Source organism: Saccostrea cucullata, unplaced genomic scaffold, assembly GCF_032062105.1.
Source record: "Saccostrea cucullata isolate Sc308-1 unplaced genomic scaffold, CSIRO_AGI_Scuc_v1 ctg103, whole genome shotgun sequence".
In the NCBI taxonomy this organism is placed as follows: domain Eukaryota; kingdom Metazoa; phylum Mollusca; class Bivalvia; order Ostreida; family Ostreidae; genus Saccostrea; species Saccostrea cuccullata.
The window spans coordinates 198,102-219,482 of record NW_026937060.1 but is presented as its reverse complement, the minus strand read 5'-3'; the positions used below and the strand labels follow the sequence as shown (position 1 = coordinate 219,482).

Genomic DNA, 21,381 nt, shown 5'->3' with positions numbered 1-21,381 from the left:
TCGCCGCACATTGCTTTCATCAATTCCAAAAAACTTAGCGGTTTCGATGATACGGTTTTTTGTATTCCCAAGTGACAATTCTTTATAATGTTCTACAACCCGAAGTTTGAATTCTCGGTTATAACTTTTCCTAGGAGTCGGAGTGCGACTACCATTCTCCATTGTTAAAAGCTCACTGTTTTAAAAACTGAAAAACGTGCGCCCAATATATTAGGCCTTTGAACACTTTTCATTTAATTGTTTACCTGAGTTTACCTGGATAATCTATTTTTAGAACGAATTGGTAGATTTCAATCGATCGATTACAATTTATTGTATTGATAATAAGCCTTGATTATGCTCTCACCGCTTACCAGATTTTTGTACTGAAAATAAGCCGTGATTTGAAAATAAGACGGTTTTGAAAATAAGCCCCTACTTTCTTACCAAAACTTAAAATAAGCCGCGGCTTATTTTCAAGCTTTTAGGGTATTAGTTCTTTTTTCAAATTTTCCATTTTTTCAAGTTCAGGTCAACTGACCTGACTGCTTGACAAATGGATAGTATCTTTTTTTTTAAATCATCCAGATCTATAATTAGTTTGCTGTATTTTATCAGTTAAGATATGAAGAAAGATACAAGATATTCAAGCATATTTGATCTTTGTACATCTTTTCAGTTTACATTTTGATTTTATCCCGTAGATTTTTGGAGTATGCTGTAACTGACGGTGAGGTCAGGAAACAGGACGGTACGAATGTCATCTCGTCAGTAGGCAGTACGATGATTGGTCGACCCATAGCCTGGAACTTTATCAGATCCCGCTGGGATTATATCATGAATGAGTAAGTCGTGTTTGCTTCTGGTCCAAGATGATGTTATATTTGGTATCAGTTATATCAACTGACATACTAAAAAGCTTGTATAGTTTCTATTGATATTAATATTCGAGTTTCACATACATGTATATAGAGCTCAGTGTAAACAAGGAAAAATTGTAACAGAAACCTACCCATGGAAGTGATCAACTATGTTTACATAATACACATATGTTTTTCGAAACAGAAAAAAAAATTTGGCAGACTATTAATTTTTTTTTTCGATCTCAGCCACAATTAAAAATTATGTTTCTGGAGTACAACATCACTCTCAGTTTTGGCTATAAGACAAAATGTCTTCTATGTTTTATAGATACAGTGAAGGGCAGTGGAATGCGGGACGCTTTATTAAGAGTATTTCTGGAGCATTTAACACGGAGTACCAGCTACAACAGGTATAGACTATAAATATATACAGGAAATGAAACTATTATTATTCTTAAGAGAGACTTTTATGAGAACTTTTTTACCAAGATGATGCCAATTCTATTCTTTTTTTTAAAAAATCTTTTCAGACATTTATTTATAAAATGGCACCGGTATGACATGAAGTTGAAATAAAAATAGAAAATGGATTGTATCCATTTAATGTCTTTCGCACCAATGCATGAAAAATTCAATTTTTTTTAATCTTTGGAATAACTTCGCACATTTTTTTTTTTGAATTTACAAAACAGCAGTTAAATTTTTTTTTTTGGAATTTATAAAACAGCAATTATAAAAAGTAAAAAAAAAAAGAAGTGAGGGGCTCTTAATCAGTATGAAATGCTAGTACATTGTATGTTTGAAAAGCACAACACCAGAATTGTCAATCATGTCGAAAGATTACAAGAATCTGGTCTCTTTTTTTCCCCAGCTGATTGATTTTGGCAAGGCACACCCTGATCTGGGTCGTTCTGCCCGCGCCTATGACCAAGCTGTAGAGGCTGTTCAATCAAACGTTCAGTGGATGAAGAAAAATATGAACATTGTCATTAAATGGCTTGAGAAAAAATAGAAAATGACTTTGCTAAATAAGTTGTTTTATTTTAAAAGACTTACATTACCATCATTTATATATATATTTTAGCATTATTTTGTGTGAGTCCAATAATCAGATTTTTAAAGGAGAGAAGCATAAGCTTATGTTAATACCTCGTAGTTTTTTTGGTATATTTTAAAATTCTGTTTAGAAAGAATTTCATGTGTGACTGTAGAAATGAAATGCATGTCTATGTTTTCTGAAAGTAAGGATGATGTTCATTCATTCGATATTAGTTGCTTATGTTATGCTTAATATTTCAAACTGTGTATATACTGGTTATAAATGTACAATAAATTGTTATACATGTACCATTGTAATTTATAAGTATTTTAATTCCTAAGGCTTTTAATTACCAATATTGAATTGGAGCTTGAAGATAGATAGGATGTACAGTGTACATGTAAAGCCCCTTGTTCCAAGTTTAATGAACCAAAACTTTGATCTTGACCATGTATTCTGTATGATTGGTACATTGTTTTTCACATTTGTCTTTTTGTGATAAGATTTTTAGGGCCCCGCAAGGATTTGCGGGTGCCCTATAGTAATCACTCTGTCTGTCCGTCCGTCTTGCTGTCCGTCTGTCATTCATCTGTCCACAAATTTTCTGTTTTTTTTCTAGTAACCTTTTAATGGTTGCCCAATTAAGTTCAAATTTGGTATGGTAGTTCAGTAGGCAAAAAGACATATTTTGATGCTAAGTTTGTTTTTCTTTGTCCTCTGGTTTGGAGCTGGGGTGGTGGGGTAGATTCCTTAACTTTATATAAGAATGAATTGGCAAAGAGAGATAATTTCTTAAAATGTTCCCATTGCAAACTGAATACTGCAAAGAATGAGTCCCTTGGGGATTAATTAGCTTTCCTCCTGAAGAAAATCCAAAGCATTATCTTTATCTGTCACATTGAGATTAATTACCACCTCTGTCTGCAAATGAAGTTTGCTTTGAAGATAAGTCCATTTGCAATGCTATGAACACTCTGAAATTTGGATTGAAGTATACAATGTAAATGTTTTTACTTTATTTTTGTTGAAATACCCTACACAATGAGTTCTGATTTCATTGAATTCTTAAAAACCAGAAATAGATTAAAGAAGATATATTTTTTTTATTTTTATTTATATATTTATTTACTTTTTTCTTGCTTCAAGTAAATTCAAGAAAATTATTAATTTTTAAGGTAGTAGGATAAAAACCTCATTCTATCATTACTGAAAAAGTTATTATAAATTCAGAAGAAAATGATGAGAGAGAAATACAGTTAATCCCTTGGATTAATTATTTAGTCCACTGCAGAAAATTTAGAAGGCTTATATTTATCTGTCGCTTTAAGATTAATGAAAACCTTTGTCTGCAACTGCTGTTTGTTTTTAAGTTAAGGTCAAGCCTTCATGATATGTATTTGCGTTCATTGAAGGCTGGCATTTTATATAACACAGGCTTCATTATTGTTTAGATATACATTCAGTGTTGAGTTGTTCTTTACTGCCTTATGTAAATACAAGGATATTATTTTACAGGTTTTTGGATATTCAGGAGTTATCTTGAAATTTCAAGAATAACAGTTGCTGTTTCTTATTTGTCATATATTTTTGAATCATTCCATAAGCTGCACCCTTATAATTCTACCCCATGGCGGGGCCCTTGCTGACTGGTCAGTTTTCTAGTTATTGAATGTCAACATTAATTCATTGATTTTTGACCACTATTTGAAAAAAAAAAAACATTTACCTTGGCATTCAGCGTCCATATAGGGGCATCACCCCCCCCCCATTAATGCTTTACAATCACGTCTTTATTATAAGTAGGATTTTCTGTTCATTGGAAATTACGTAAAACAGTTTATACACAAAATTGAAAAGTTGCAGGTCTTTAAATTGAGAACTTAAAATTAATTGCCCTTGTCATGGTAGGCTTCATTAGTCAGATGAAAAAAAAACCTTACTGCTAAATAGACCTTATTGCTGAATAAAGATATCGGTATATTTTGGTATATATGGTTAAATATATTCTCAGATGGGGCAAAAAAACAGCAATCAATCAGCTGAACTGCACTCTGAACAGGGAGAACGGTGACATAAATTTCAAAAATCTCTCCCTCTGACTCATCGCAGTTAAATATTTCGCCAAAAAATTGTATAAATGAATGTAGAACATAAAATTAATGTATTGCACATGTCACCGACGACATTTAGTGCTGGTGCTCAGTGTTGCCCTCTCTACAGGCTCTTATTGTCATTGCAATTGCTGGCAATATGTACAGGACGACAAAAGGTACCATCACAAGTTTTAATTAAAAAAGGAATCAAGGATATTATCATTATAGTTTGAAGCATATCGGTGGTTTAATTTTCATTGCAATCGGCAACATTTAAAATATATATTTGTATATATACATGTAAGTATGTGGTCGCCTGCGTGACACAGTGGTTAGAGCGTCTGCTCTAGAGTCGCGAAGTAAGGAGTTTATGCTTACCTCACGGGTTCGAATCCCACTGTGGGATGTGAACACTGGTCCTACGGATGAGGCCGTATAAACCGAGGTCCAGTGTCACATTAGGTGCATGCACAAAAAAGATCCCTCCCTGCTCAATGGCTCAAAGTTATATAGGACAAAAATTTGCAGCTCTCCACCGGCAAGTGGTGGCATCTCCATATAAGTGAAAAATTCTCGAGAGGACATTAAACAATATACAGTTAATCAATCATACATGTATCAGTGTCCTGGGATTAAATAAATCATACATGTACACATTTCAAACGTATACCATGTGTGAATTGAAGTAGCACAAATTACGTCCTTAGGGGACTAAAAGTTTCTTCCTTTTCTGTCCATCTGTCTGACCGTCTAGTTGCCCCTTTATCTGTCTGTTTATTCAATTAAATTGTCTTCTGCACATTTTCTAAACGCTTGCAGATACTAATTTTTGGTATGTGAAATCACCAAGTCCGAGGTGGGATCAGCCGACTAAGAGTAATAAGCATCCTGTGTTGACCGATCACACCCGATTGTATGCATGCTGTTTCACGTTGCAGTCAGGAATGTTTCACTCATATAGAGTCGTTTATTCTCATCAAAATTATGTAACTCCATGTTAAATTTCATTACAGGTATAAAATTCTTTTAATTTTTTGCAGAACAGAACAAAATAATTCTTTAGCACTGGTAAATTCGAAGGGCTACAAATTTAGTCCTTTTCTAGGCATTCAAAAACCATTGAGCACAGAGCCAAGTCAAATTTTGAATAAAAGATTAAGGCCTAAAGAAAGGGCATGAAACAAGTCAGCTAATGTACGACCTAATCATAGGTTATATTTGCTAAATATATATATATATGTCATTTTATTTACATTCAGGGTAATTAAATTTCTGTATGATATCCATTAGAAATCCACGACGTTCAAATCTCTATAACACACGCGAAACCTTGTCACCACGTTGTAGAATACACAGTAAGAACTATATGCATGTTCTATAATCTAGGAACACCAAAATGTTCAATGTTCCTGTTAAATTAACATAAAAATACCACAAATGTGCGTTTAAAATCAATTTGTCACTTTTTCCTTCGCAATGTTTGCGTTATTTATACGTACTTTGCAACATTACAAACGGCTCTTACGTCTATTAACCACGCCAGGTTTGACCGGCGTTAAATTTACATGAAAGATTAATGAAATAAGCAGTTATGAAGAAAGAAAATTAGAGAGTGTAAAAATAAGCATTGAATTCATATTTTTGGATGTTTTCGGACCTATAACACACCTGGCCGTGCCGACAAATTATCATACCGCGCTGGAACGCGCGGTATTGAATTTGTCGGCACAGCCAGGTTTGTTATAGGACCGAAGTCCAAAAATATGAATTCAATGCTTAAATTACAACCATAAATTTTACAAAATGCCAAAACGAGGTTGTTGAAATCCTGTAAGATCAACTTATCTGTCAGTAGCTGCCTTGGTAAACAAATTATCGTACTCAGAGCATGCTCTTTGGCATCGAATAAGTTTGGAGATATTAACACCATATTTAGGTGATTTTTAAAAACAATAAAATACTTTCTTTGTTTGTTATTACTGGAATGAACGGAAGCAGCTGCTGCAGAAAAAATACATAACCCGCGTAAGCGGGTTATCTAATTTTTTTCTGCAATAGCTGCGACCGTTCATTCCAGTAATAACAAACAAAGAAAGACATTTTATTGTTTATATTTATATCTGTTTAAATTATCATTTTAAGTAGGATTAAAAATATTAATTATTGTGTTAAAGATGCGAACGTCTTTGTACGTTTCATTGATGGAACGGCCACTGATCAAGAAATCTGTACAGGTGATATGCCTAATGTAGTTCATGCAGTGATGAACGCAATGGGTTTTCTTAAGAAATAAAGAAGAAAATATTCAGTGGATGTAAATATAGTGAGATACTAGTCGATTAATAATATAATTTGATTCTTTTTTATCATACACTTTTATTGTTAATTGACCTTGATCGTTTATTGCCAGTAAAACCATCCCAAAATTATATTTAAAAATGCGGCAGAATCTGTAGTTTTTTTTTTTATTTCAGGTTCACTCAGATATATTGAATCGACGTAAAAGTACATAATTGAACAATAACACATCGTCAATATATTTACTTGTCAAGTTGAAAGCCATGGCAAGTGTATTCTTCTCATGTTTTTGAATAAATTTTGCTTCATAGGAATAAAAAGAAAACAGATTAGCTAAATAGAAATCACAAAAAGTGTTCTTGGAAATTCTAACAGTTTGTTGAAAGATCGGTCCCCGAGGACTACTTTAATGTTTTAAATAAGGAACCCAGCACCCCTTTTAAGGAGGCTAGGGGATCAACAAATTATTTTTTTATTAACTACCTGATATAACTTAAATTTTGGGATATGATATCTTAAGCTGTCAACTACTTGGCATAGAAAAATTTCATAAATTTTTAACTCTTCTGAGCCAAAGGCTCAAAGAGCTAATGCTATGGCCATTTGTGCGGTGTGCGTAAACTTTTTAGAATATGGGCCATAACTCAAGAACCCCTTGGCCAATCATTGTCAAATTTGTCACAAGGTATCCTTGGCCCAAGGGCTACCATTTGTATTAAAAAAAGGGTTGGGACCCTTAAACAAGGGGAGACAATCAGGAAAATAAAACCAAAAGTACTGGTTCTTAAAGAAATCTTCTTCTCCATAACCACCAAGCAGATTTTCACCAAACTTACATATAAGCATTAGGATATGTTGAAGATATAAACTGGCACGGGAAATTACCTTAGGGCAAAGGGTGTGGTCTCAAGGTCACTTCAAAGTTGACCTAAGATTTACACTTAATAAAAACGCTTATATTTTGCTTATTATTAAGACTAGGATCATCAAATCTTGTAAATTAATGCATCTTAGGACTTCACATCATGTTAACTCAAAAGTAGGTCGTGTTGACCTACTTTTGTAATCTTGCGGGCATTTGTTTTCAAATTGATTTTAAGGCAACTTTTGGACACTTTAATATCATCAAACTTTGTCAGTTGATGCATCTTGGGTCTTCAAACCATGTAAACTTAAAAGTAGGTCACCGTGACCTACTTTTTAAGTTTTATGGCTAATCTTTTTTAAAACATTAAATCCCATTATTTTAGACACTGAGAGGTTTAGAAACATCAAATCTTGTAAGTTGATGCATCTTAGGGCCTCAAAACATATTTATGAAAAAGTAGGTAACGTTGACCTACTTTTGTAATTTTGCGGGCATTTGTTTTCAAATTGATTTTAAGGTATATTTTGGACACTTTAAGGCCTATGATTATCAAACTTTGTCAGTTGATGCATCATGGGTCACATTGATCTACTTTTGACATTTTATGGCTATATCTAAGTATCTCTCAGGTACTTATTGACTTAGAATGGTCGAACTTTGTCAGTTGATGCATCTTGGGTTTTCGGCGAATGTCGACCAAAAAGTAGGTCACGGTAACCTACTTTTGAATATCTCAGGTACTTAATTGGTTTGGATCATCAAACTTTGTCAGTTGATGCATCTTGGGTTTTCGAAGAATGACGACCAAAAAGTAGGTCACGGTGACCTACTTTTGACATTTTATACTATGTTTAAGTATTTCGGGTACTTATTGGGTTAGAATCGTCAAACTTTGTCAGCTAATGCATCTTGGGTTTTCAGAGAATGTCGTCCAAAAAGTAGTTCATGGTGACCTACTTTTGAATATCTCAGGTACTTAATGGCTTAGAATCATCAAACTTCGTCAGTTGATGTTTCTTTGGTCTTCAGATACGTCAGGGTGACCTACTTTTGACATTTTATGGCTATATTTAAGTATCTCTGGTACTTATTGTCTTAGAGATCATCAAACTTGGTCAGTTGATGCATCTTGGCTTTTTGGAGAATGATGACCAAAAAGTAGGTCTCGGTGACCTACTTCAGCTATTTTATTGCTATATTTAAGTATCTCGGGTATTTATTGGCTTAGAATTGTCAAAATTTGTCAGTTGATGCACCTTTCGTTTTTGGAGAATGTCTACCAAAAAGTAGGTCACAGTGACGTACTTTTGAATATCTCAAGTACTTATTGGCATGGAATCATCAATCTTTGTCAATTAATGCATCATGAGTCCTCAGAAAATTTCAATCAAAAGTGGGTCATCATGACCTACTTATGATATTTTATAGCTATATTGAAATATTTTCAGTCCTAACTGGCTAAGAATCATCAAACTTTGTCAGTTGATGCATCTTAGGTCTTAGGATACTCAGAGTTGGAGGCTTAAATAGAAATGATAGATTGTACAATTTATCAGAAGAGCGACCCAGCCCCTTTTAACATCAACCACCTGTATGATGAATCACAGAGTGATGTTAACGAAGTAATTTCGTTCATGACAATTTCCCGCCAAATAACAAAATAAATATATAAATGATTTAGATGTAACAAAAATAAGTAAAACTATTTTTATAATATTTTTTTTTAAATGTCAGAAACGTGCGTCTTTCATTTTTCATAAATTCAGGAATAAAGTATTTTTTTCCTTTCATTCCAATTGCATAATTTCGGTTGTAAAATAATTCTAATTTAAAACGAACCTTGAAATAAAACCCATTTAGTGAAACTCGAGGTTGGTACAACTTGTCTGGTTGCCTCTTATGAAATCATCACATGTGTATCTATTTTATTACTCCCTCTTTTTTGGAATGAACTATTTACATGCAACTTACATAAATGTCAGTTAATTATAGATCCAGTTATTGAAATTAATTCCGATGGAAAGAGGCATGTTTGTTATTTAAAAGGACTTTTGGATCGAGTAAGAATGATGAATTGTCATCTCAACATTATGTTACATTTATTGTAAAAAAGAAAAAGTTTCTTTAGATGACTTAAAATAAAGAACATTTTAGGAGAAAAATATGAAGACAAAAACTTTGATTCAAAATAAAGCTATTGTATAAAAAAAATGTCAAAAAATATGTTTGAATAATTCTTTGCATTACACATGCAAAAACATAATCTATTTTTGAAGAAATAAAAATTAATTTTACAAAAAAAAAAAAAAAAAAAAAAAAAAAAAAAAATGCAATTTTTTAAAATTAACAATTAAAAAAAAGAAGAAGATGACAATGTCATATTTTGGTTGAACTTGTAAATTATATCAGATCAATTAATATAGATTTAAAACAATGGAACATTTTTTAAAAATACATTACATAAGGGGAAAAAGACGTCTCAATACTTTTTTATGTTTTGATTATACGTTCCTTAAAGATCTATTTTGTTTCTCCTGCAGAAATATCAAAAATATTCTTAATTATTTTGCTATAATAATAAACTCTATACTGTTTTCAAAATGAAAAAAATAACCAAATGCTGTGATAATGCCATTTCTAAAGGAGGGTTATATAATACACCCTCCTCTGCTTACTTGTAGAAATACCGGATAAAGTACTTCAATCTTATGTGAGGAATCTTCTTTAAAAAAAAGTAATTCAATAATAACAATATTTACAGTCAAATGTATACATTTCTTGTGTTTAGATTGACTGATTGTATGTTGTTTAACGTCCCTTTCGAAAAATTTTCACTCCTATAGAAACGCGAAAGATACACGTAGAGACAATGTTTCAACAATGTATTAACCAATTCTAGGAATGTTTAGATTTTTTTTAGATTGAGACTTAGTAAAATTGCTTCATTCTATACAATTATTGACTTTTGATGAGGTCTTTTCTTGACTACACGGACCTGGTCAGGTATTGATTTACCAAGGCCGAAGACCGAGGTCAACTAATACCTAACCGGGTCCACTTAGTCACGAGTAGACCGAATTCAAAAGACAATAACCGTTTTATTAAAAAATCAGGAATTTTACAATATACATGTGTTTTACACCTTAACACTTGGTTTCATGAAATATATGGAAGTAACAAATAGAATACAAATGGAATTCAAGCTCAAAACTCCATAAAACAATACAAAATAGGGTCAGAGCAAACACAGACCTCCAAAAACACCAGAATTGGGATCAGGTGCCATGCGGAAGTGAGCATCCCCTGCCGACTGGTCACACCCGCTGAATGCCCCTTGTCATGATCGGGAAGTAACGAAAAAATCTGCCTAGAATTCAGTAGAGAGATGATGGACTAACAATTAATATGAAAAACGTCAGTCAGCATTTAACACAATGATAAATTGTATTTACTGATAAGATCATTGTATCAACCATAGAACTTATACTTACTGATGACTTTAAATGAAAATGCTGATATTATTGTTTCACCATTTTGTTTGTCAATAATTTACCTCTTTTTCACGTATAAGATTTTGGACAAATTCTGCATCCTATGAATACGAAAAAGGTCTTCTAATAACGGGGTGTAATTGGTATCCCATGAGAATTCAAGTAGATTGTTAGAAGAGCTGGACTCCAAAAACCACATAGAAATTGTAAGTCAGAAACTCAAGCATCTTTTTAATTTCAACTTCAGAGTACTTGTGTGTACAATCAGAATGTTTTTTTAACAAAATCATTTTGCAAATGACCAATGACAAGGTAAGTAAAATTATGAGTTCCATTTTTATTGAAAACGCAGTTCCCAATGATATTAAAAAGCCTGGACTATATTTATCGTGGAGAATGGTTGTGTATATAGCTGAAAAGTAAGTTTTTAAGCTGCTGATTTTTGTAAAATCTTGCAATTTCAAAATTTCCGAAAGTTCCTTGGAATTTTAAGTATCTACATCTGATTTATACCACTTCTCAAATACACTTAGTATATATTGTTGCACAGTACTCTTGAAGTTTCTCCTTCACTACTGTTAATATCTTAGAGAGGAGTAAAGGAAGTGGCTAGGTTTAACATTTACTGGAACCCGCTATGAATCTTTAATTGTAGGGATTTTCATGAAGTTTCGGAATCCAATATAGATGTGCATGGTAATTCACATTCATTTTGGCTGTTTGGAATGTTTAAAATATTCAAAACTGAAAAATTTCTTTCTTAGAAAGGGAGCTATAAGTATAAGTTGGATTAAATATAAACTATAAAATACAAAGACTCATGTGTAACAAAGCAAAATCATTATTTTTGAACAGTTAACAATTGTAAAGAATGGACTTTAGTACTAGCGTCTGCCATATTTACATTCACAACTACACATTCATTAAGACGTCTAATCTGATTGGTCGAAGAAAATATAAGCATATGTATGATTGGTCAAGAGGAAAAACCCAAATAAACCTCCCGGAACTTCATTTGAGGTGAACTCACTCTGAGGTACATCTCAGATGAAGTCGTCTAGACCGATAAGAAAGCATCAAAATTCCTGATCATTTAACAAACGTATACAGTGAAACCTGTCTAATCCAACATACACTGGGAGAAAATTTTGTGTTGGAATAGACAGGGTGTCGGATTGTACAGTGTAAAAATGTGAAAAATAGCAAAATGGGATAGAAATTTAACTTCAGAATTCATAGTGTGTCGGATTATTCAGGTGTCGGATTAGACAGTTTTCACTACACTTCACTCAGTCTGGCAAAATTCAAGTTCTGGATCGTCTAAATGCGATTATATAATTACCCCCCATATACTTCATATTAAAAGTATGTAACAACACAAGAGGTCTTTTAAGTAGGACAGTTTATTAATGTGTCTGCGATAAGCGCAATTTGATGATATAAAATCCTGCAATAAAGCGATCAAAACTGACGGTTTTATTAAGCTGTTTTAATAGTCTTAATGCAAATTTTGACATTTTTACTCTTCTAAACTAAATGTAAGGTAATATCCTTCCAACAAAAAAATTAAAAAGAGATGACTCCAAATGGTACATTAAAATGATTCAAAAAGCAAAATTCTCAAAGTATCTAATAATTAAACTAGTAAAACTCGAAAATAAGATCTAAACTTTTTTCTTCTAAGGGCCATTCTTTAGATCAAGTAAATTGTTAATAGCTTGATAAAATACATGCATAGACTTTGTGAAACTATATTGACATAAGATATTAAGTTTGGCGTAAGGGGCGCTAACATGATTTAGCGATAAACAAGCAAACGGTAGATGGACGACTCTATATGAATGAAAAATTCTCGAATGGGACGTTAATCAATATACAATCAATCAATCAATCAAACGATAGATGAATACAGGGGAAGTAACAACTTATTAAGTGCATATTACGTTATTTATAAAAGATGGTTTCTTCTTTTAATCTCAGTTTCTTAAGGCGGCAAATAAAGATTAATTTAAAAACTTTCCAGAAGGAAACTTGGTAAGGGGTACACTGTAAGAAGGGAAAAGTTTAAGAATAGAGTAATTATACCCCCCGCAAACGAAGTTTAGGGGGTATATTGGAATCACCATGTCCGTCTGTTCGTCTTTCTGTAGACGAGATTTTGTCCGGACCATTACTCAGAAACAGTTGGAAGGATTTGTCTGAAAATTTTCACACATATTATTCACCATGTGAAGGCGTGCACCTGATATTTTCATCTTGATTGGATGATTATTTTGAATTTTACAGATGTTTTTCATTTTTATTTTAAAGACCGTTTCTCAGAAACTATTGCAAGGTTTTTTCTGAAAATTTGTACACTTATTATTCACCATATGAAGGTGTGCACCTGGAATTTTCAACTTTATGTGTTCATTTTTCTGCATTTTACAGGTGTTTTTCATTTTTATTTGACTTGTTCATTTTCATACCTCATGTACTAGTATAAGGTTTGAGACATAGAATCTAGAATATCTGTACAAAAATGTGAATTACAGCTTAAAACTACTCATTAAAAAAAAAAAAAAGAAACATCATCAAGTGTTAGAAACAGTTTTTACATTACACAGAAGATAATGTAAATTAATTTGTCTCATGGGAATTATGACTGGACATGCATGCATCCAGTTAAAGATGAATTAATGAGTTTGGTGTGGGAAGTTGTTAAGGCATCTCTTATCAAGCATGTGTTATCTATATCTCCTGGAATTTGGCACAAGAATTAAAGATCTCTCTTCTCTAATTCTCTTAATTGTGACCTATTGTCTGTCTTCATTACTGGATGATCAGCTCTTTATTTTCAAAATGAATTTGATATAAAGTTATCAAGATTAATTTGATTTTGTATATCACCTTCTTTAAAAAACCCAGCAGGGGAAATTTGTCCCTATTGGACAGTTCTAGTTGAATGTCTTTCTCCTCGTAGACAATGTAAATGTTCTTTAAAATGGCCCATTTGTTTCTTAGATTAAGTGAAGAGCTATTTTTGTATATTGCTTTCTAAAGTAAAAGAAAGCCGTCGACTTGAAAAGTTAATTGTAGGAGAAGTTCAGTTTCCGAGAAACCATATCTAAAAACATATTTTATTTTGGAAAACGTTTAGTAGAGGTGCCAACTTTTGTTTCTTGGAAAACATACACAGTGCATAATATTTGTATATATTAACAGATCTTTTTAATTAATGCTCTTAAAAAACTGCGGGTAATTATAGTTTGCTGTTTTCATAGTATGAAGGGAACCACAAATTCATGTCCTGCACGATGTGCAAATTACATAGCACCATGATATAACACTTCTTCAATATCTCAAGGAACTTTTACTTTTATCTCAAATAATTAAAAATAAGCGATTTGACAGTAATTAAAGTCAGAAATAATAAAAAATACCTTTAAAAGATTTTTATAAAATCATTTGAATTTAAACAATTGCATACAGGTAAAACAAAATCATGTCATTCAAACGTTTTGGCATCAGCTAATAGAAAGATCAAGTAAATGTTTACACATGCAGGTTTTATAATCATTATCATAAGAACACTTGCATGCAGTCTCTCTAGATATAAATATAAACTGCCTACTCAAGGACAGATTAAACTAGTGTTAATTGTAACGGGGACCGTTACACTTGTTCCCCAAACGCTCCCCAAATCCCTTTTTGTGCCTTATTCCTGCAATACGTTTTTTTTTATTTGCTCAGTGTCGAAGCATTTAATTTAAGAATATAAAAGTTTCAATGATATCAACTATATATCATTAAACATTTCGCATGCGCACGCACGCGCATGCATTTGCAAGATGATCATGACATGTTGGCTAAGGAATTCCTGGGAATCTAAAGAGAATAATACAGATACAAATGTTACTATTTTTCAAGTATTTTAGTCATTTTACGCATTGCGCATGCGCACTTGCTGGCATGTCTATGCGTTCAACTTTGACAGAAGCATAATATAGGAATCTATTATACCTATTCATATTCTAAATGTTATCCTGATTTATTGAGAATTAAGAAAGTTATAGGCATTTAAAGTTTAAGCCAATCAGATTGCAGCGCACGTGCATGCACGTGCTTTCATGATAATTGCTATATATCATGTTGTAGAACCTTCTAATGTATGACTATATTTAAAATTTCAAAGTATTTTGTCAGAAAACAAGAAAGATATTGATACTTTAGTATCAGTCAAGCAGAGCGAAGCGCACGTGCATGCGCGTGATTTCATGATAATCTGACCATGTCTTGTTGCCTATACTACTACTGTAAAAGCACAAATATTCGTGGGGGATTAAATTTCGTTTATTTCGTTGTTAACAATATTCAACGAAATTAAATCCCACACGAAATTTTATATGACTATATATTGAATAGAATTACTTTCACAACAACGAAATTAAATGCCCACAAAACTATTTTTGAAGACAAAACAACGAAATTTTATGCCCACGAAAATTTGTGCTTCTACAGTATTTTATATTTATATTATTATTTTCAAAACATTCCATCAAAAAATAGAAAAGTTACGGCTACATCTATTATATTGGTCATTTCACGTGTTGCACGTGCGCGCAAAATGACTTTGATTCGGCAAATCTACATAACATGTCTACTTACCCTAAAAATGTTTTACCTACATCGGATGAACAGTTTACAAGATCATTCGCGGACAAATAAGTGCCCAGGAAGGAGAAAAATAAGAAGAAGAAGAAACAGACTAAAAACAATATGTTCCCCAACTTCGTTTGTGGAACATAATAAGATGACATTAGTTAAGTTTTACCATATTAGAAACAAGGCCATATCAACATTATCAGCATTTTTCTTGACATTAATAAAAAATATAACGGTTTTTAATCCTGCAATGACTATTTTTACTCCATCAGACTAAATGTTTTTTTTCGTTTAGCACAAGAAGATATCATTACATTTGGTCTATATGTTCGATTATTCTTTTTCAAGATAAGTGACTTATTTAAGGAGGTATTAGTTAACATAAAATTTTTCTATTTTCCTATAATTTCCAAGGAATATGTTAATTAATTTTATATTTCTCGTATGGTATTCTTTTCCTATTTTTATATTTGATGAATTTGACATACTGAATGATACAAATTGTTATAAAGACAAAAATATCGTCTATTTAGTAAAAAAAAAAAAAAAAACCCTTTACTGAAATCTATTCTCAGATTTGAATATCTATTACATGGAATTAGTTTAATAAATCATATTTTTGGATAAAATTCACATATTAATTCCAGTAACAAAATTCATTTATTTGTTGATTTTTTTATTTTATTTTATTCAGTCTTGGATTTTTAAGTCAGGTAAGAAATAAAGAAAAACCGCAAATAACATTCATCAATTATCTAATTCTATTGCAGTAAATACATTTCCATTGTATAATTCAGTGAAGACATAATTTGAAAATATAACTGAACGATCTACTTCGCATATGTACAGCAAAATCAGTATATAGTGATTACTTTCTGAACGATTGATTTTTAGAGTCAAAGGTTGCCGGTAATTTTTCAAGAAGACGATATTATAATAACAGGAATATATTTATTCGTGTTATAAATTTTATATTATTTGGGTTATTTTTTATGTATTAATAATATGATTATGTCCTTAAGTTGAAGATAAATCCGTTTAAATATTTGGAATTTTAATTCGAAGTTCTCCTGTAACAGTGAAATAGTGAAATAGACTTATTTCATATATATATATATATATATATATATATATATATATATATATATATATATATATATATATATATATATATATATATATATATAAGGCTTGCTTTTCCTCATCTCGTTAAATTAAAGAATCAAGCCACAACATATACTCATATACTAGATGGAGTAAATTGGTTTAAAAGTAAAAATTCAATCTGTTTCGATGAAAAAGACATGAAAACAGTTCCTCTGACGTAACTGTAAGAAGTAACTCTTAAGGACGTTCTTGCTGGGTTTCTTCGTCTTTCAAAAGGAGGTCCCATTGCTTTTCCAACACCTGTAAAGAGCGTATATGATTTTGTAAAACTTCTATGTAATTGAATAAACAGCAATCCTTTCTTATGCGAAATTCACTCGGAGACATTTTGTTTTGTCGCAACACATAGTATGAAGGATAACTGAATGAAAGCGGAGTTAGAAGCATAAAAATAGTGAAATGGAAAAGAAAAATAAAGGTGAGAAACGAAATACAAAGGTATTGGATAAGACAGGTTGACTGTCTAAAAGAAATAGGACAACTTTCACACTCTTCATCACTTCCATGCGTAAGGAACTTTTCCTTACACATATTTTCATGAAACACTTTAAAATTGTTATATATCACATCGTAAATCAAAATAAATGGGTTAAGAACATTTAAAAAAAAATATTTAGAAATTATTACTCTTTCTGTGATCAGAGCCTTAATGTGCTTTAACCCTCATATTTTATTGGGTTCAAAGCAGTATAAGTACATTAATTTCAACCTGATATCTTTTAATATAATTGATACTTACAAAAATGTTAAATCACCCCCTTTTGAAGATGTCAGACATAATTGAACACATTTAAGCATATCTCAGAATATCATGTTGATCAATTTTGGTAAAAATATAAATAAGAAGAATCGCAAAAAAACTAGTTTAAATTACATAATTTTATTTTTTTATGTTACAAAATGTAGCTCATTAGAATATCCGGTATGAACATTTTACAATTTATATACAGTATTGTAGAATGTTTCCCTATCTTCTTACGAAGTACTAGTATACATATGTATATATAATATTGAAATGCATGAATAAAGGATACTTAGAATAAAAAAAATGATCGATAAATTTAGGTTTTTATTTCTTTTACTAAACAACGTTTACTATGAACTTGTTACATGTAAAAGAATTGTTTTTTTTTCTTAAAAAGATATTTAAATATGGTGCACTTGCCTCGATTTGTTTTTTCATTTCTTCACAGTAATTATCCATCCGAAAATAATTTTTTTCTAATGTCTCCATCCTAGCATTTTCACTTTTTAGTTTCTTTATATAATCGATCCATGTTGTTAGTATAGATAGGGAATCATGCTCCATATTCCTGAAAAAACAATGTGATGAAGAGTCAATAAAAAGAATTAAACATGTAGAAAACAAATCATCTTCTTGTGGTCTCATTTTATTTTAAATTATGCTATTTATATTAATGATATTTATTGATAGTTTTAATTTGAAATCCAACGTACAGTATTTATTGTGTGAATAGAGTCTTTGCTTTTACTTGTGTAACAAAATAACAAAACTATAAAATTGATCATTTGGTCACATGGCATGGAAGCATATCATTAATTTTTGCTTTTTTGTCTTAAATTTAATTGCAAGTTCGTGAATTTCTCGCGTTTTTTCGATACTGCGTATACTAGAAATTGTATTTAATAAACTTCTGAATTAAAATTATTGCATTTTCCTTAAAACGATGAAATCATTACAATTTTCAAACATTTTATGTAAACAACTCGGAGGATCTTTTTTCTTTATTAATATACAGAATTAATAATTAAATACCTTTTAAATACGCTATATACCTGATATAATATATTCACAATTCTAAAATTATATTAGTATTTTTGAGAAAACTTTAGAAAGGAAAAAGGTTGCTTAAGAAATAATACTCACAAACAGCCAGTAACTTGTAGAATTTTTGCAATTTGTTTAATTGCTCTGTCAAAACTGTGGCTTTTCAACACCCCTTGAAAATTAAAATCAAGTTTTAGCTATTTCTTAAATAGAAAGACAGAAATACCTTTAAGATTTTTTAATAATTATTCTTGTTGCTGGTTTTGTTTTTATTGATTTTTTTTCAAATCAATTATCTGTGTCATTGACACGATAAAGAAAAGGAAAAAATCGTTTCCCTGATTTTTTTTTAAAACTGAAACTTTTTTCCAAAAAGGTTTTATAAGTGTTAAAATTTTTTATTACAATATCAACAAATTGTTAAAAACTGAATAAAAGTTAAATAATATTTAACACCAGTGAATTTATATTATTGTTTGTAAATGAAATAAAAACAAAATTATTTACATTTAACACCCTTCCCCGCAGTCACGCATTTTAACGCATATACCAATATGAGCTGCATGTTTGACATCAGAAAAAAAATATTTCAAATTTGTAATTAACTATTTCAATGACAGGAAAATAGAACGTTTATAAACTTATGTTTTTCATATTTGCTATGGAAGACCTTTTTATAAACTTTGTTTGAGGCAAAATTGAATTATTGACGTCCTATATAATAATGATTTCTTATATAATACTGTATATTCTGTTGTACAGAGATATTTCTTCTGAAACATTTTTAAACTTTATTGTGGTCTTATTGATCATAAGAGTTTAGATTACTTTAGAGAAAGAAATCAATGTCTTATTTCAGCATTTTCCCTCAATATCCATGAGCCCAAATGCTTTAATTTTGTGCAGGAACCCATCTTTGAAATAGTTATTCAAAAGAATAAAAATATTTTCTCTCTCTTTTTATTAGCTAGCAAAAGTATTTTTTGTATTAAACAAATATATTTTATATTTTTTTTTATTATATACATGTACTTACCTTTGTTGTTTTCCTTGTTATGTTTTCCTTTTAGATATCTCATCCTTTGAAATTTGAATTCTTCATCTGCAAGTGTGATTTTACAGTTTCTTACTCTGTTGGGGTTTTCTTTCAAAATAATACTTTTGCATTAATCAAACATCAATATGGAGACGCCTTCTCTCATTTTAACCCACAAAAGAAAAGTGCTCCAAATGCAAATAAAAATGTCCGCGAGCAATGTAATGTGCAGATGAAAATTTCGCTGACAACAATGACTTGTTTTTATTTGTCGTCAAAAAGTAAAATGACGTGACAGGTTCCTTTCTAGTCTGGACCTTTAAAAATTCATTCAAGTTTTGCAAACGATTCTAAATAAAGGTGATAAATTCAGTCAACATAAAGCACCTTTCTATTTTAGTGTCAGATGGGCATGAAAGAAGAAATGGTAGTACAGTTTTTGTAGAAGTTTGATTTTATGCAACGATGAAGTTACTTTATATATTCATTGCATAGTTATTAATACACCTTCGTTACAAGAAAAGACCTAAGAAGAACATATGCGTACATGTACATTGTACTTTAGGACAGTGATACAAACAAACAAAAAATGGATGCCTGGATTGAAATGTAATTTTTACTTATTTTGATGTCAATTGTAGACTTTTTTTTTATGAAATTGAAAATTCCACATTCCTGCAACCATCCTTATCAATCTATACCTTTTTTAAAATCAATTTAAATCAATTTGTCTTTAAACTCTGAATTGAAAATTAAAACCAGCCCTGATAAAGATTCATATTCCTTTTACTTACATAAATACGATTAAGTTTCTTTTTTTAAAAAAAATATGATATTAGATAAAACTTATTTTTTATAATCTATTCTTAAAGAAAAAGTCAAATTTTCTAATTTATATGTAAGCAGGAAAAGAACAATTTATGTTATCTAGACAGGGTCATAAATATCCCGTTCAAACATACAAAAACTGAGATGCAAAAATCCACTTTTCTACGCAGTGGCGTACATAGATAGTAAATATGTTGATAAACAAAATATGACATTTCCCTTTATAAATATAGAATAACAAAGTATTTCGAACATTTATTGACAGCAAATATGTTCATTACAAAAAAAATACTGTGTCATATTTGTGAAGTAATTAAAAAAGCTATTAAGATAATGGATTACAAATTCAGCGAAAATATAGAGTTCGTAAACAACATTCGGATCAGCAAGTGCAAATTAAGTAAAACAATTTCGAACAAATGATTTAAAGCAGTTTTCTGTAACATTTTCGCTAAATAATTTTCATTCTAGGCATCCGACAATTCCAAATCAAATTAAATAGTAAATTCGCGTTTCGCATTTAATTTGACAACCAAACAAATCCAGCTTTGTCTCGTGTGGCGATAAACACTTTAAGCTAGAAATAAAAACAACTTTATTGAATAAGTTTGAAACGTTTAACTTATTATATAATATATAAGTAAAAAGTTTCAAACTTATGAAGCATAAGCATAGTCAAATGCACCAATTGCAAATATGGTTATTCATCTATCGCTTAATAATTACTTTCAACTTATAAAGAGAAAAGAAAATTTATTATTGTATAAAATTTGCAAATGCTATGTATGGTCTAAAGAACTACATAAATTTATTGATTTCAGATTTAAAAGCATCCTGGCTCTAACATTCTCATTGTACTTTGCTGATTACGAACGAGAAATGCTACATAACATCGTGGGATTTTTTTTACATTAGTGAAAGATTAGGAGAAAATGAACAGCACTCTAAATCAAAAATCCATTAAACAATACAAATTTGGAGTAGAGCATAGACCACAAAGACATCAGAGGTGGGATCAGGTGCCTTGGAGGAGTGCATATCCTCTGCTGACCGGTCACACCCGCCATGTGTTCCTTATCATCACCGGGTAATGACAAAAAAAAATCCGTTGACAATTCAGTGTGTAAATAGCGGTCTATAGTAACAATAAATGTAAAAACGTCAGTCAGCATTTTCACAAAATAACCATCATTTACGTCAAAAACGCAACCTATTTATAAGAAACCGAATCTTGAGGAAATGAATGTGCTTTATTGCACTTTTATTAGTGTCATGCACGTTTGATG

The 21,381-nt window shown here is 30.9% G+C and overlaps 1 protein-coding gene and 1 long non-coding RNA gene across 5 annotated transcripts in view; one reads left to right on the top strand and one right to left on the bottom strand.

The window, feature by feature from the left end:
• Window positions 1-2,189, top strand: part of LOC134247152 (putative aminopeptidase-2) — a 62,287-nt gene extending 60,098 nt beyond the window's left edge. For all 4 annotated transcript variants that reach the window (XM_062729486.1, XM_062729485.1, XM_062729487.1 and 1 more), the window contains 3 exons: window positions 684-824; window positions 1,171-1,252; window positions 1,714-2,189. In XM_062729486.1, coding sequence (XP_062585470.1) covers window positions 684-824; window positions 1,171-1,252; window positions 1,714-1,854 — 364 coding nt within the window. In that variant the 3' untranslated portion in view covers window positions 1,855-2,189. The remainder of the gene's footprint in view (window positions 1-683; window positions 825-1,170; window positions 1,253-1,713) is intronic.
• Window positions 2,190-17,606: 15,417 nt separating this feature from the next.
• Window positions 17,607-19,489, bottom strand: LOC134247135 (uncharacterized). Its single transcript, XR_009987773.1, has 3 exons — window positions 19,268-19,489; window positions 18,331-18,403; window positions 17,607-17,755 (listed from the first exon to the last, which is right to left on the bottom strand). It is a non-coding gene; the product is annotated as an uncharacterized LOC134247135 (long non-coding RNA).
• Window positions 19,490-21,381: the final 1,892 nt, after the last annotated feature.